General features: G+C 40.7%; 1 protein-coding gene and 1 long non-coding RNA gene across 4 annotated transcripts; both read right to left on the bottom strand.

Moving 5' to 3' along the window:
* Positions 1–791: 791 nt before the first annotated feature.
* LOC134220262 (serine/arginine-rich splicing factor 4-like) lies at positions 792–1,720 on the bottom strand. Its single transcript, XM_062699264.1, has one exon. The coding sequence runs from the start codon at positions 1,597–1,599 to the stop codon at positions 865–867; it is 735 nt and encodes a 244-aa protein (XP_062555248.1). The 5' UTR covers positions 1,600–1,720; the 3' UTR covers positions 792–864.
* Positions 1,721–4,342: 2,622 nt separating this feature from the next.
* LOC134220261 (uncharacterized) lies at positions 4,343–12,327 on the bottom strand. 3 transcript variants are annotated; one of them, XR_009981822.1, is made up of 6 exons: positions 12,244–12,327; positions 12,046–12,174; positions 7,433–8,296; positions 7,209–7,365; positions 6,549–7,144; positions 4,343–4,575 (listed from the first exon to the last, which is right to left on the bottom strand). It is a non-coding gene; the product is annotated as an uncharacterized LOC134220261 (long non-coding RNA). The 3 variants fall into 3 exon arrangements; XR_009981823.1 differs by having other exon boundaries at positions 6,104–7,144; positions 7,433–8,264; XR_009981821.1 differs by having other exon boundaries at positions 7,433–8,264.
* Between the last annotated feature and the right edge of the window lie 1,446 nt (positions 12,328–13,773).

The following is a 13,773-nucleotide window of genomic DNA, read 5'->3' as shown; positions in this document are numbered from 1 at the left end:
AAAATTATGTGATGAAGCCACAATTATCTCTTATAAAATAAATTAAATCAAATCGATGTTTAGAGAACTTAGTAATGAAGTAGTAGTAGTTATTGGTATTGCTTTTCTAAAAATCCACACCATTATAAACAACTAATATGAACAAAGAATTAACACGAAGACCCAAATCTTTATTTAGCAATATAAATCATTATTTTGTTTTCTTAAATAGATTTAAGCACGTTTTTCTTCTTCTTCTTCATTGGCATTACATCCCCCACTGGGACATTGCCGCCTCGCAGCTTAGTGTTCAATTAGCACTTCCACAGTTATTAACTGCGAGGTTTCTAAGCCAAGTTACCATTTCTGCATTCGTATATCATGAGGCTAACACGATGATACTTGTATGCCCAAGGAAGTCGAGACAATTTCCAATCCGAAAATTGTCTAGACCGGCACCGGGAATCGAACCCAGCCACCCTCAGCATGGTCTTGCTTTGTAGCCGCGCATCTTACCGCACGGCTAAGGAGGGCCCCAAGCACGTTTTGGGCAACATTCGATTCGTAATGTAATTAATTTTACATTTAGAATTTCTAGAATTTTGTTTTGTCTTTCAGTTTTCTATTCATTAAAATAAGAAACAGAAACAAACCATCGACCCGACACCCATGATATTTTGCCAGACATCCAGCCACTGATGCTTATAGAATAATTGCGCAGTGCGCGCGCTTCGCCGAGTCAATGTGATTAGATTTTGTGATTTCTGATGATTCAGGGAAGTGTTCGTAGGTATCAATAAATAAAAAAGCCATTGTTTTGAATTCATAACATCGATTTATGTCCAGAAAAAGAAATATAATTCGTAATCGCAACGTAGTACATAGTTAAGAACGGCGAGAGCGATGAGAAGATCGTCCACTTGAACTCCGGGACCGGTTGCTGCGGCTCGAATGTTTCGAGTACGATCTGGATCGTGAACGACTGCGACTATACGAATCCGATCGCGAACGGCGATGACTCTTTTCCGAGCGAGATTTTGACTGATACCCACGAGAACGGCTGCGGGACCGCGATCTGGACCTGGAACTCGATGCACTCCGACTGCGGCTTCTGCTGCGGGACCTACCGCGCTCCTCAATCAATCGGATGTACCTACCGTTGAGTTCCGTATCGTCGAACATTTTAATCGCTTGCTTCATATCGTGCCGGGTGGCAAACTCAACGATTCCCTCGTTCATTCGATCACGATGGGCATCGGCGAAGGTAACCCTACCTGCCTCTCGCATACGGTCCTTCAAGTCGCGCCAGTTAACGCGAGATGACAAATTCTCCACCACCAGTCGATGGTTCGTTCTTGTTGGTCGGGGCGACCGCTGACGGGAACGTCCCCTTCGTGGCGGCCGTCTGGTAGCTTCCACAACAACCCGTTGTCCGAGCAGTTTCGTGTCGTTCAGCTCGTCGATGGCATCTACCGCGTCCCGGGTTTCACTGAACTGCACAAATGCGTATCCACGCCGCAAAAGGATCTCGTTGATTCTGCCGAAACCTTCGAAGAATCGCTCTAGGTCACGTTCCCGAGTGTCAACCGGCAATTTTCCTACGTAAACTCGACTGGCCATGGTAAAAAAGCACTTAGAACAATGTTTATCACTAAAGCACTGGGATATGTTTGATGGCTTCGTCAATCGGAACGGTTGAATTTGTATCAAAGTTGGGTACCGTTCTGTTCAGTACCTGACGTGAAGGTAAACAAAAGCATCATGGTAGTTATATCGAAAGGTGTGCTCCACATGTGTGATGGGTATAAAACAATGTTAGTGTAAGAAACTGAAAACCAAACAAAATCAAAGCTTGAATAGAGATGAGTGACGTTTAACGCTCGCACACTGATGTGCAATTCGGCATGTGTAAATACATGTTTGTTTTCCTTCTGTTCATAACCTCAAAATTGATCAAGTCATCACAATGGTTGCGAAAGAGTCAAAAAATATATGGAAATATACTCATTTTTACCCAAACTTTGCTGAGTAGCACCATCTAGGAGTGTTTGTTTTCATTTTATTGCCACTCACACATTCAGACGTGAGAATCTCAATATTCTCATATGATGACGATGCAGATGCTTTTGTATTGTTTATCAATGCCAAGATATACTCATTTTTACAAATATACTCATTTTTACCCAAACTTTGCTGAGTAGCACCATCTAGGAGTGTTTGTTTTCATTTTATTGCCACTCACACATTCAGACGTGAGAATCTCAATATTCTCATATGATGACGATGCAGATGCTTTTGTATTGTTTATCAATGCCAAGAGGGTGTGGGAAACAAAAAAATCCGAAAAATCAGATGTTATAAACGTTACAAACTCTATATGCAACGAATAACGTCACAAATCAGCTGATGTCCATGCTACACCAACACGAACAAAGAGCGATTCATCAGACCTCCGTAAATAAAAGCATTGCTGGCCAGTCAGGGTGGCCAATCTTTTTTGGTGTTAGATTGCACGTGATTTAAATTTTTTAAATTTATTAATCACTAGCAGACCCGACGAACTTTGTTTTGCCTAAATTAATTTATTATCTGATTAATTCTCGAAATTGATGGTAAATTTGTATGGGAGCCCCCTTTCCAAAAGGGGAAGGAGTCTCGAACCATCTTAAGAACCTTCCCCGACCCCAAAAACCTGGCTTCTATATGCGAACCGCGCAAACAAGCGATTCATTATCAAATATGCTCCTAAAAAGGTTAATTTCGCGTGATATCTATTAATAACATGTTCTGATATCGTGTATATTTTTCTACAAAATTGTAAAAAAATATCATCTATTTTTACTAACCATTGCATTTTTAATGCATGCAATCCAATCATTGAAGTGACAGGTGGGTTCTCCCTGTGGAATTTATAAGAGGGATGTTTATATAATGCTGTAATTATGCAAATATGGCTATAGAGGGTCCACTATTGGTCATCATGTCATATTTCGGTTTCCAACTTTAACCCAGGTGGATGTCATCCATATCTCGCACAATGGGCTTATTTTGCAGCATTTCGCGACTGGTCTTCACTGGCATTTCTGGATCCCAATGGGAATTAAATCAGATGTTGGTGAACAAATACTAACAGAAATTATACTTTAAGATGCCGTGCCGCCCAAACCGATAAAGTAGCAGATCTGGCTACCCTGCTCGCCAAATAGGCTTTCAGCGATCGTGTACGTACACGCACGTTTCACTCACACTTTTACTCGGTTTGTTTGCAACCACGAGCAGCTGTCACGGCAAAATCAAATGGGATTGTTTGCAACCACGAACCTGCGTTCGTGTTGGTGAGAAATGTCGGCGAGACCCTAAAGGGCCTATGCACGGAAAATCAAAACTACCCAAAAGTGGATTGTGTTTACTCAAAACTATAGACCTGTGCAGGAGTTCATCAAATTCACTCCCCGAATAAAAAATATTATAGAAAAGCAATACAATTTATTGTAACATTGCTGTCAAAAACAATGAATTGACCATAGATTATACTGTAGATGAAATCAAGACAAAATTTTCAAAACGACTTATCTGTTTTTGTAAACAAAGATTCAAACGACGATTTGACGAATCTGATAGCTCTCCCACGCAAACCAACACCATCAACAGGTAGCGGAAACCTTCACCTACCTATGGTCCAATGCACCGAATGAACACAATGACGTTTGAGACGGGCGCTGTTTACTAAAAATGAACACTTGCATGAACTCGATGAATGAAAAAGTATTCATTCTTAGTAAACAGCGCACCGCTCAAACGTCAATGATGAACTCGGTGCATTGGACCATTGGTGATGCTGGTTTTCGTGGGAGAGCTATCAGATTTGTCTATTCGTCGTTTGAATCTTTGTGTACAAAAGCAGATAAGTCGTTTTGAAAATTTTGTCTTGAAATAATAGAAATACATTAGAATGTATAGTTTTTTTTTATTTTATTTCTTTATTAAAGAGGCTTGCAGCCGTAGGCTGGCTCACCTCTGAATGTATAGTTATAAACCATTCAATTAATTGTAAATGAAGTTTTCGCATTAGAATGTACGGGTTGTTAAGTATCGTAACTACACAGCAAAAAAAGTTGTTGAATATTACATCGAAATCGCTGCAACCCGTTGAATGCATCGGTTGTGGAAAATTACATTCCACGATGTACCCATGAGCTTCCTGCGTAATTCATGCAACCGATGTAATAATTTTCGATGTAATAAAATGCAACGTAAACAAACGTGATGTATTTGCAGTGATGTAATTAAATTGCTATGTAAACGACCCTTCAATTTTGTTCTTTCAATAACATTTAAAAAACTTGTTTATACCTTTCTCGTTTTATTATTCTTTTAATTTTTCAGTAGAATGATGATTCGCACTTAAACGGTAGTGTATTTAATTAAATATATTCCTTATGACGAATATCGATGACCATAAGTACGATGCAGATTAACCGTCACTGCACACCAGCGGGTCGATCTCCAGTTGCATATTGGCAAGTGGCACGATTCTGTGAAAAGGGTGTCCTGAGCAGTAACTGCTTACAGCCTAGAAATGTTGACACCGCAATCCTAAAAGAATTAATGACTACATTTTCAATCTTGAATTGGGTTTTATCCTTCCGAGACAAGCGAAACCCTTCTGGGATACCGAATAAAATCTTTTTGATATCTTTGATTAAATTGCGATTTGGATTCCGAATGGAATCTTATCATGATTTCGAAGGGTATTTTTCCGGGATTCCGCAAGAAATAGATCAGGGATTCTGGAGGGAACTCTTGCGAGATGCCGAAGGGAATGATTCGGATATTCCGCATAGATTTCTTCCGAGACCCCAGGGCGAATCTCTCCAAGATTCTGAAGGGAATCCTTTCACAATACCGCAGGAAATCTTTCCAAGTTTCCACAGGGAATCTTTCCGAGATTCCGCATGGAATCCATCCGTGAATTTAGGGAAAATCTCTCCGGGATTCCGCGGGGAATCCTTTCAAAACTGCTGGGAATTCTTCCTCTTCCGAGAAAATCATTCCGGGAATTCTCAAAAAATATTTCCGAGATTCCGCAGTGAATTCGACCGAGATTCTGGAAGGATTTCTTCCGAAGTTCCAAAAATAATTCTCCAGGAGTTTCGAAATAAATCCTTACGGCATTCCAAAGGGAATCCTTTCAGAATTGAGGAAATAATCCTTCTAAGATTCCGAAGAGAATTCTTCCGATATTCCGAAAAAAAATTCCGAGATTCCGAAAAAATCCTTTCCGTATTCCCGAGGGAATTTTCTCAAGATACTGAATTACTGAAATGCGAAGGGAATCATTTCGGGATCCCACAGGGAATCTCTCCGGGAGTTCGAAATTAATCCTTCCGGGATACCAACGGGAAGGTCGCTCTGCCGAGTTACGGAAGAATTCCCTGCAGAATCTCGGAAGGATTCCCTGCAGAATCCCGGAAGGATTCCTTGCAGAATCTCGAATTGATTCCTTGTAAGGATTTCCTGTAGAACCCCGGAAAGATTCCCTGCAGAACCCCGGAAGGATTCCCTGCAGAATCTAGAAAGGATGCCCTTCAGAATCCCGGAAGGATTCCCTGCAGAGTCCCGGAAGGATTCCCTTCAGAATCCCGAAATTCCTCGCAGAATCCCCAAAGGTTTAACTGCAAAATCCCGGAAGCATTCCCTGCATAATCTAGGAAGTACGCCCTTCAGAATCCTAGAAGGACTCCCTGCAGAGTCCCGGAAGGATTCCTTTTAAAATTTGGGAAGGACGCCCTTCAGAATCCCAGAAGGATTCCCTGCTGAATTCCGGAAGGATGCCCAGCAGAGTCCCGGAAGGATTCCCTGCAGAATCCCGGATCGATTCACTGCAGAGTCCCGGAAGGTTTTCTTGCAGAATCTCAAAATGATTACCTGCAGAATCCCGAAAGGATTCCCTGCAGAATCTCGGAAGGATTTCCTGCAGAATCTCGGAAGGATTCCTTGCAGAATCTCGAAATGCTTCCTCGGAAGCATTTAATGCAGAATTCCGGAAGGATTCCTTGCAGAATCCCGAAAGGGTTCCCTGTAGAGTCCCGAAAGGGTTCCCTGCATAATTTCGGAAGCATACCCTACAGAAACTAGGAAGAACTCCCTGCAGAATCCCGGAAGAATTCCCTGGAGAACACCGGAGGTACTTCCTGCTGAATCCCAAAATGATTTCTTGCAGAATTTCAGTGAGGTTCCCTGCGGAATCCCAGACGGATTCTCTGCTGAATCCCAGACTGATTCTCTGCTGAATCCCAGAAGGATTGCCTGCGGGATCCCAGAAGGATTGCCTGCGGGATCCCTAAAGGATTTCCTGCATGGATGCAGGCAGGAATCCCTGAGGGATCCCGAAAGGATTCCCCGAGGGATCTCGAAAGGATTTCCTGCGGAATTCCGGAATAATTTGCTATGGGATCCCTTTGGAATGCTGAATAGAAATTGCAAATTATAAAGAAATAAGTCAGTTCAATTCCATAGAGCAATTAGGATAGCTATCTATACATAAATATGTTTATGTTCATACATACCTATTACACTTTAGTACTAAACTGGTCTGATACACTTTGATCAATAAAAAAAAAATCGATCGGTTGTCCAGCGCAGAGTGAACCGCCATCGATTCCACCACGTTCAAATTGCTCTTATCGTTGCTTGTGGCGTTGTTAGAGGTGCCATCTTTGGCCTGAAGCTAGCTGATTAGAATGCTCTTGGTGGTCTGGTTTATGTTCGACCCAGTGGTACTGACATCAGCGGTTGAACACGGTGAGGGGGCGGCAGTGGGAGACTTTCAGCGTGCATTGTAGGGCGATACGTTGGCAGATTTCCGTTTGTCATCTCGCGTAGCCTTGGTGATGTTGGAGGCATGAGCGGCAGATGTTTTTGATATCAGTGCGGAGCTAGGAATCGATTGCAGACTAAAAACAATTCGTGGTGCATCATTTTCAGCTTGACCTTCTAGGTTTTCGGGCAATTGTCCACAATGACGTCAGCCTCTGCTTTCATCTCATCGTCAATCAAGTGACCATGCGGTACGTCGTATCACTTCGTCACTGCCGTGTTGCGATTCACCCCGATTCTCCTTTTACCACTTGCCATCCGAGTCGACTTCGTAATCAAAGAATTTCTGGAAAAGTTAAAACATTTGTTAGCTCCATAACACGAAGTCTTCATTAAAGCGTGTTACTTACAGTGTGCTGAACGAAGGGACGTCATGGTTTGGTCTGAGTGCTTTGCTTCCGCTACGTTCTCCGATACAGCGGTCGGCGATTTTCTTTAAATAGGAAGTATTTGGCACGATAGCGGTGGGTTGGAGAAGCTGCCGCTTTGATCTGATGACATAGGTGTCTGTAATTGAATTTAAATTTTCTTTTTCTTTCTAGAATTTCAACGGAAACATTCAATTTCAACTCACCTATAATCAATACATGGCCATCCTCTCCTTCGTCATCCAGCATTTGCCAACCACGTAGTCTTTGTTTTTAACTGCTGCATGTACAATCCATCCCGTTCATTCTCTCCTGCACCGGCTTCAACCAACACTTCTTCCAAACGTTTCATGCGTTCCATTCCCTGTAAGAATACTCTGCACACTGGAGCCAATCCCATATCGTCCTTCACACAGAAGGGCGTGCATCCCAATCGAGAAACCACATAGCTCTCATCTCCCACAGATTGACGATCCATCGATTTCTCATCACCCGATTGTTTTACATCTTTTGGCATTGTTTTCTTCACGAAGAAACTCTTAAAGGCCTGAACAGCCTTCTGTTTGCGCTTCACTTCTGCTTCAACTTCCTCTTCCTTCTTCGAATGCTCTCTCCTTTTGTTCCTCATTCTTATGCTTCTCTTCAGTTTTCACTTCCACTTCCGCTAGTTTTTACCGCTCCTTCTCTTCGTTTTTGTTTCGTTTCTGTTCATCCTTCTCTTTTTTTATTTGCGTTTCTGCTCTCCTTTCTCCTCCCGTTCCTTGTGCTTCTGCTCTTCTGCTCTCTTTTTCACTTTCTCCACCAACAGTTCCTGTTTTTCCTTTTCACGATGCTTCCTTTCCTTTTCCTCTGGCTTCTTTTTCTTCTTCTCATTCATTTCCTTAAGTTTAAAAACGAGTCTTGGTTCGCCTTTTTTCCACTAGGCTAACTGCTTAGGAGTGAGCTTTTTCTTCTGTTTGCTATCCGACAGCAAGGAGCGCTCCTTCCAATTGCGCGTGCACAACATATAGGCATTTTCCTCGTCATTTCCGCTGCTCACTAGAATCCCAAAGTCCAAACAAATGGTCACACTAATGGAATCCCAAAAAAAACTTATCGAGACCCTCAAAGGACTCCGGTCGGAATCTTCAAAGGATTCCCATCGTAATCCCCAGAATTTTGGTCGGAGCTCCCCAAAGGTTTCCAGTCGTAATCCTCAAAGGATTCTGGTCTAAATCTTTAAAAGATTTCCGTCAAAATCCCCAAAAGACTACCGTCGGGATTCCTAAAGGATTTTTTTCGGAGTCCCTAAATCCCAAAGATTTCTCCTCGAAGTCCCCAAAAATTCGACAGCAATCTATAGGAGATTCAGACAAGGATCCCTCTGGGACTCCGACGAGACTCCTGTGGGGTTACGTAGGGAATTTGTGCAGTTTCCGGCGGGAATTCTTTGGGAATTTCGACGATTCCACTGGAAATCCAACGAAATTTTAAGGGGATTATGTCGGGTCGGGAATCCTTAAAGAAATCAAAGAAATCCAGTTAGAGGCTTCTGACGGAAATGCTATGGGGATTCCATTGGGAACACTCCCGTCTACAGAGAAATCCAGTCGGAATATACAAAGAATTTCTGTCGTAATCTTAAAATAATTCCGGCGGAATCCCCTAATGATTTTCGTCGGAATCCCTTGGGGATTCCAGCCGGAGCTACCAAAGGATTCCGTCGTAATCGTCAAAGGATTACCGTCGAGATCTTTAAAAGATTGTCGGAATTACCAAAGGACTCCTGTTGGAATCTTGAAAGATTTCGGAGGAATCTTCTAAGGATTCAGTTGAAATTCCCAAGGGATACCTGGAGTCCTACCGACCGGTAGGTATCCGCGAAGGATTTCGGTTGGAAACCCCAAAGATTCCGGTCGAAACCCAAAAGGTCGGAATCTCTAAACGATTCAGCTCAGAATCCCCAATGGATTCTTGTCGAAATCCTTAACCATATCTTTTACACGACTATTTTCGAAGATTTCAATAAGAACGAATGATCTATGGAAAAAATGCTAGAATAAAAGTTATTTGGCATAGCTAAAATTAGTGGAAAACGAAAAAAAAGTTTTTGATTGTAAATCAATAGTTACTTCAATAGTTTCACTATTTTTACTCAAAATTGATCATATTTGCAGTCTAATGAAACCATAAAGTTGCGCCAAATACTGCTCTTTGTTGTCGAAATAATTCGATGAATGTTGGAAGGTGCAAAATCTGATTTAGCTCTACAACTATCATGGGAAGGAAAGGGTTAAAGGATTTCTACTGGAATCCATGAAAGGTGCCTTCCGGAATGTGGTCAGGCCGAAGGCCATTTGGCCGAAGGTCATTAGGCCGAACGGTCATTAGGCCGAACGGTCATTAGGCCGAATGGCCATTAGGCCAAATGGCTATTAGGCCGAATTAGCAAGAAGCAAAAAGTGAAAAATTAGAAGTTCTTCCTTTACCTTTCCCCTTCTTCCTTCTCCCTTCTTGCATCTTCCTTCTTCTATCTGTCTTCTTTTTTTCCTTCTTCCTTCTTCCTCTTTCCTTCTACCTTCTTCCTTCTCCCTTCTTCTTTCTTCTTTCTTCCGTTTTCTTCCTTCTTTCTCCCGTCTTCTTTCTTTCTTCTCTTCTCTTCCTTCTACCTTCTTCCTTCTACCTTCTTCCTTCTTCTTTCTTCCTCCATTCTCCCGTCTTTCTTCATCCTTCTTCTTTTTTCCTTCTTCCTTTTTCCTTTTTCCTTCTTTTTTTCTTTCTTCCTTCTTCCTTCTTTCTTCTTCCTTCTTTCTGTTTCCCTCTTCTTTCTTCCTTATATCTTCTTCCCTGTTCCTTCTACCTTCTTTCTTCTCCTTTCTTCTACCTTCCTTCTTCTCCCTTTTTCCTTCTTTCTCCCGTCTTCCTTCTTTCTTCTACTTTCTTACTGATTCTTCCCTCTTCCTTTTTTTTTCTCCACCTTCTTTCTTCTTCCTCCTTCTTCCTTCTTCCTCCTTCTTTCTTCCTTCTTTCACCTTTCTTCTTCCTTCTTCCTTCTCCCTTTTTCTTTCTTCCTTCTTCTTTTTCCTTCTTATATCTTTCGTCTACCTTCTTCCTCCTTTCTTTCTTTCTTCAATCTTCTTCCATCTTCCTTCTTTCTTCTTCCTTTTTCCGTCTTCCTTCTTTCTTCTTTCTGGTTTCTTTCACCTTCTGGCATCCTTCTTTCTTCTTCATTCTTCCTTCTTTCTTCTTCCCTCTTCCTTCTTCCTTCTCCCTTCGTCCTTCTTTCTTCTTGATTCCGTTTTCTTCATTCTTTCTCCCGTCTTCCTTCTTTCTTCTTCCTCCTTCTTTCTTCTTTCTTCCTTCTTCCTTTTTCTTTCCTTCTTATTTCTTCTCTCTTTATCCTTCTTTCTTCTTTCTTCTTCCCTCTTCCCTCTTCCTTCTACCTTATTTCGTCTTCCCTCTTCTTTCTTCCGTTTTCATCCTTCTTTCTCATGCCTTCTTTCTTTCTTCTTCCTTCTTCTTTCTTCCTTCTTCTTTCTTCCTTCTTCCATCTTCCTTTTTCCTTCTTCCTTTTTCCTTTTTCCGTCTTCCTTCTTCCTTCTTCATTCTTCCTTCTTCTATCTTCCATCTTCCTTCTTCATTCTTCCTTCTTCTTTCTTTTATCTTCCATCTTCCTTCATCATTCTTTTTTCTTACTTTTTACTTCTTCCTTCTTTCTATTTCCTTCTTCCTTCTTCTTACTTTTTACTTCTTCCCTTTTCCTTCTTTCGTTCTACTTCTTCCTAACTTCGCACTACTCACTTCTCACTCCCCAGTTCTCATTCGGCCTAATGGCCATTCGGCCTAATGACCATTCGGCCTAATGGCCTTCGGCCTAATGGCCTTCGGCCTAATGACCCAGCATCTTCCGGAATCACTAATTGCTATCAGAATCTTCTAAGGAGATTACTGTTGGTACCCCTAGAAGACTCCTGTCAGCATCGCCAAAGGATTCCGTCGTAATCCTCAGAGGACTACTTTCGGGATTTTCTCAATAAAATTGGGATCCACAAAGGAATCTTAAAAGAATTTCCTTCGGAATCCCCAATGGATTCATTTTGGTATCTCTTGACTTCCTTCAAACAAACAAAACATGTTTTCCTTCGAAATTCTCACAGGATTAATTTCGCAATCCAAAAGCTTTCCCTCTGGAATCCTTCAGATGGATCCTCTTTGGAATAACCAAAGGATTCTCCTAAGAATTTACCTCGAAAACCCCAAAGGATTCCAATCACAATCCACGAAACATTTCCATCAAAATACTCAAAAATTTCAAACGGATTCTTAGTGGAACCCTATAAATATTGCCATCGGCATACAAGAATGATTTTCGTATAAATCCTTAAAAGATTCCCAAATTTAAAATCAAGTATTACTGTCGAAATCCTCCAAGAAAAACAATCAGAACTCTCAATGGATTGCTGTCGGAATTCAGAAAAAAATCCCATCGGAATCCCAAAAAGGTTTCCGGAAGGATTCCCGTCGGAATCCTTAAAAGATTTCAGTCGAAATACGCAAATATTCCCGTCAGAATCCTCAAAGGATAACCATCAGAAATCGTCCCGTCGGAATTCCAAAAGAATTCCTGACAGAATTCTTTTATTCGTCTAGACATTTTTGTGGATCCCAACGGGAATTCTGTAGGGATTACGATGGAATCTACAAAGAATTTCAGTCGAAATTCACAAAGGATTCGGCCGCTGTTTAAAACCACATTTTTAAAATAGACCTCAACGCAATCCGAAATTCCTGGGCAATTCCATTGCGAATTTGGAAATCCGTGGAAGATTCTGTCGGAAACCTGTCCATGGTCATGTTGGTTGTTGTCGGCAGTTTTTTCATGCCGATTCAACTGAATTCTGGTTTCCTATTTCCTGAGGAAACCGTATAACCGTGACTGTTTCTCGGTTTCCTGATTACTTGTCCGAATCTGGGGACAAAAAGAAAATTATAATTTAAATTAAACAATGAATTTAATAACAAAAAAATTGAAACTTACGCATCTTTGAAAGAAACAATAAAAAATAACATGGCGCACCGTCGCCCACCGGAGCAAAACTGATGACAACCAAAATATGGTCAGTGTTGCCAAGATTTAAAATTGTATAGCATACCATTGCAATATTACACACAAAGATGTGTTATTTTACACATCCGATTTTGAACCACTTGGTTGCATCTGAATCTGTGTAATAATCAATGCATTTCAATTTGAAAATTACACAAATGCAATGTAATGCGAAAAGGTCTTTCAGAACAAGTGTAATTTCGAGTCGATGTAAATTTACATCGAAATTGGTGCATATTTGCATACGATTTTTGTCATTACATCAAATTTTTTATGCATCGATGAATTTACGTCGATGTACATTACAATAATTTTTGCTGTGTATACAAAATTTGAGATTTTTCCATACACTTTTTTTTGACATACAATAGAGTGTATCGTACATATATGGTTGAAAAATCCAAAGAAAACCGTTCATGTTACAATAGACCTGTGCAGGAGTTCATCAAATTCACTCACCTGATGGATTTTGACATTTGAGCGGGTCGTCTTCTCGAACAAAAGTTCATTTTGCGTTCATTATGCGACCCGCTCAAACGTCATAATTTCTTGGGGGAGTTCATTTTGCGTTAGTCTATAGATTAAATTGTATTTGTATAGCACAACAATACAATATTGGACTTTTTAATTATGACGGCTTTACCATTCAACAATAGACTTATGCAGGGGTTCATCGAATTCACTCACTCGATGGATTTTGACATTTGAGCGGGTCGTCTTCTCGAACAAAAGTTCATTTTGCGTTCATTATGCGACCCGCTCAAACGTCATAATTTCTTGGGGGAGTTCATTTTGCGTTAGTCTATGAAATTTAGAGAAAAATAATGCATATTTTTCGCAATGGGGTAGATATTGTTTAGCAATTTGAACAAAGTTTTCATACACACTTAAAATAAATCGCCGAATTCGGTAAAATTTTACCGAAATCTCAACAGCAGAACTGATCGGTAAATAATGTTACAAAAGATATTTTAGTTACTAGATAAAGATTGTCGCTTCTGTTCCCTTTGTTCTGCTGTCCGAAACATGTGTGGTACATACCTGTCAAATCGTATGGATTTTCCTTCTTTGACATTTAGCTCCCCTATCTTCGCCAGCAAAAGATGTTCCGGACAGCGACGACAGCGCCAATATTTATCTAGTAACTAAAATATCTTTTAATGTTACTGATTTTCGGTGATTTTGACAGTTGGGCAATGGAAAAAAATACAAAAAATCTGTAAAAAAAATTACCAGACAGTTCTGCTGTTGAGATTTCGGTAAAATTTAACGAATACTGTAAAATGAGTTAAGTGTGTAAGTTATCAATGATTAAAACTTATGTACTAAAATGTACCAAAACAAATGCAAGTATTGTTACATTAGAGAACTATGTTGACGTATTATATCCACGTTGTTGATACAATATGTGCAACCATCAAGAAACAATAAATCCTATTGTATACCGTAGAACATATGGTA

The sequence above is a fragment of the Armigeres subalbatus genome, chromosome 3, assembly GCF_024139115.2.
Source record: "Armigeres subalbatus isolate Guangzhou_Male chromosome 3, GZ_Asu_2, whole genome shotgun sequence".
Taxonomy (NCBI): Eukaryota; Metazoa; Arthropoda; class Insecta; order Diptera; family Culicidae; genus Armigeres; species Armigeres subalbatus.
The sequence above is the reverse complement of the archived record's forward strand: the minus strand, read 5'-3'. Positions and strand labels throughout refer to the sequence as shown.

Bases quoted from the DNA above. Each gene is read 5' to 3' on its own strand.
- LOC134220262 (XM_062699264.1), bottom strand. From the start codon at position 1,599: ATGGCCAGTCGAGTTTACGTAGGAAAATTGCCGGTTGACACTCGGGAA.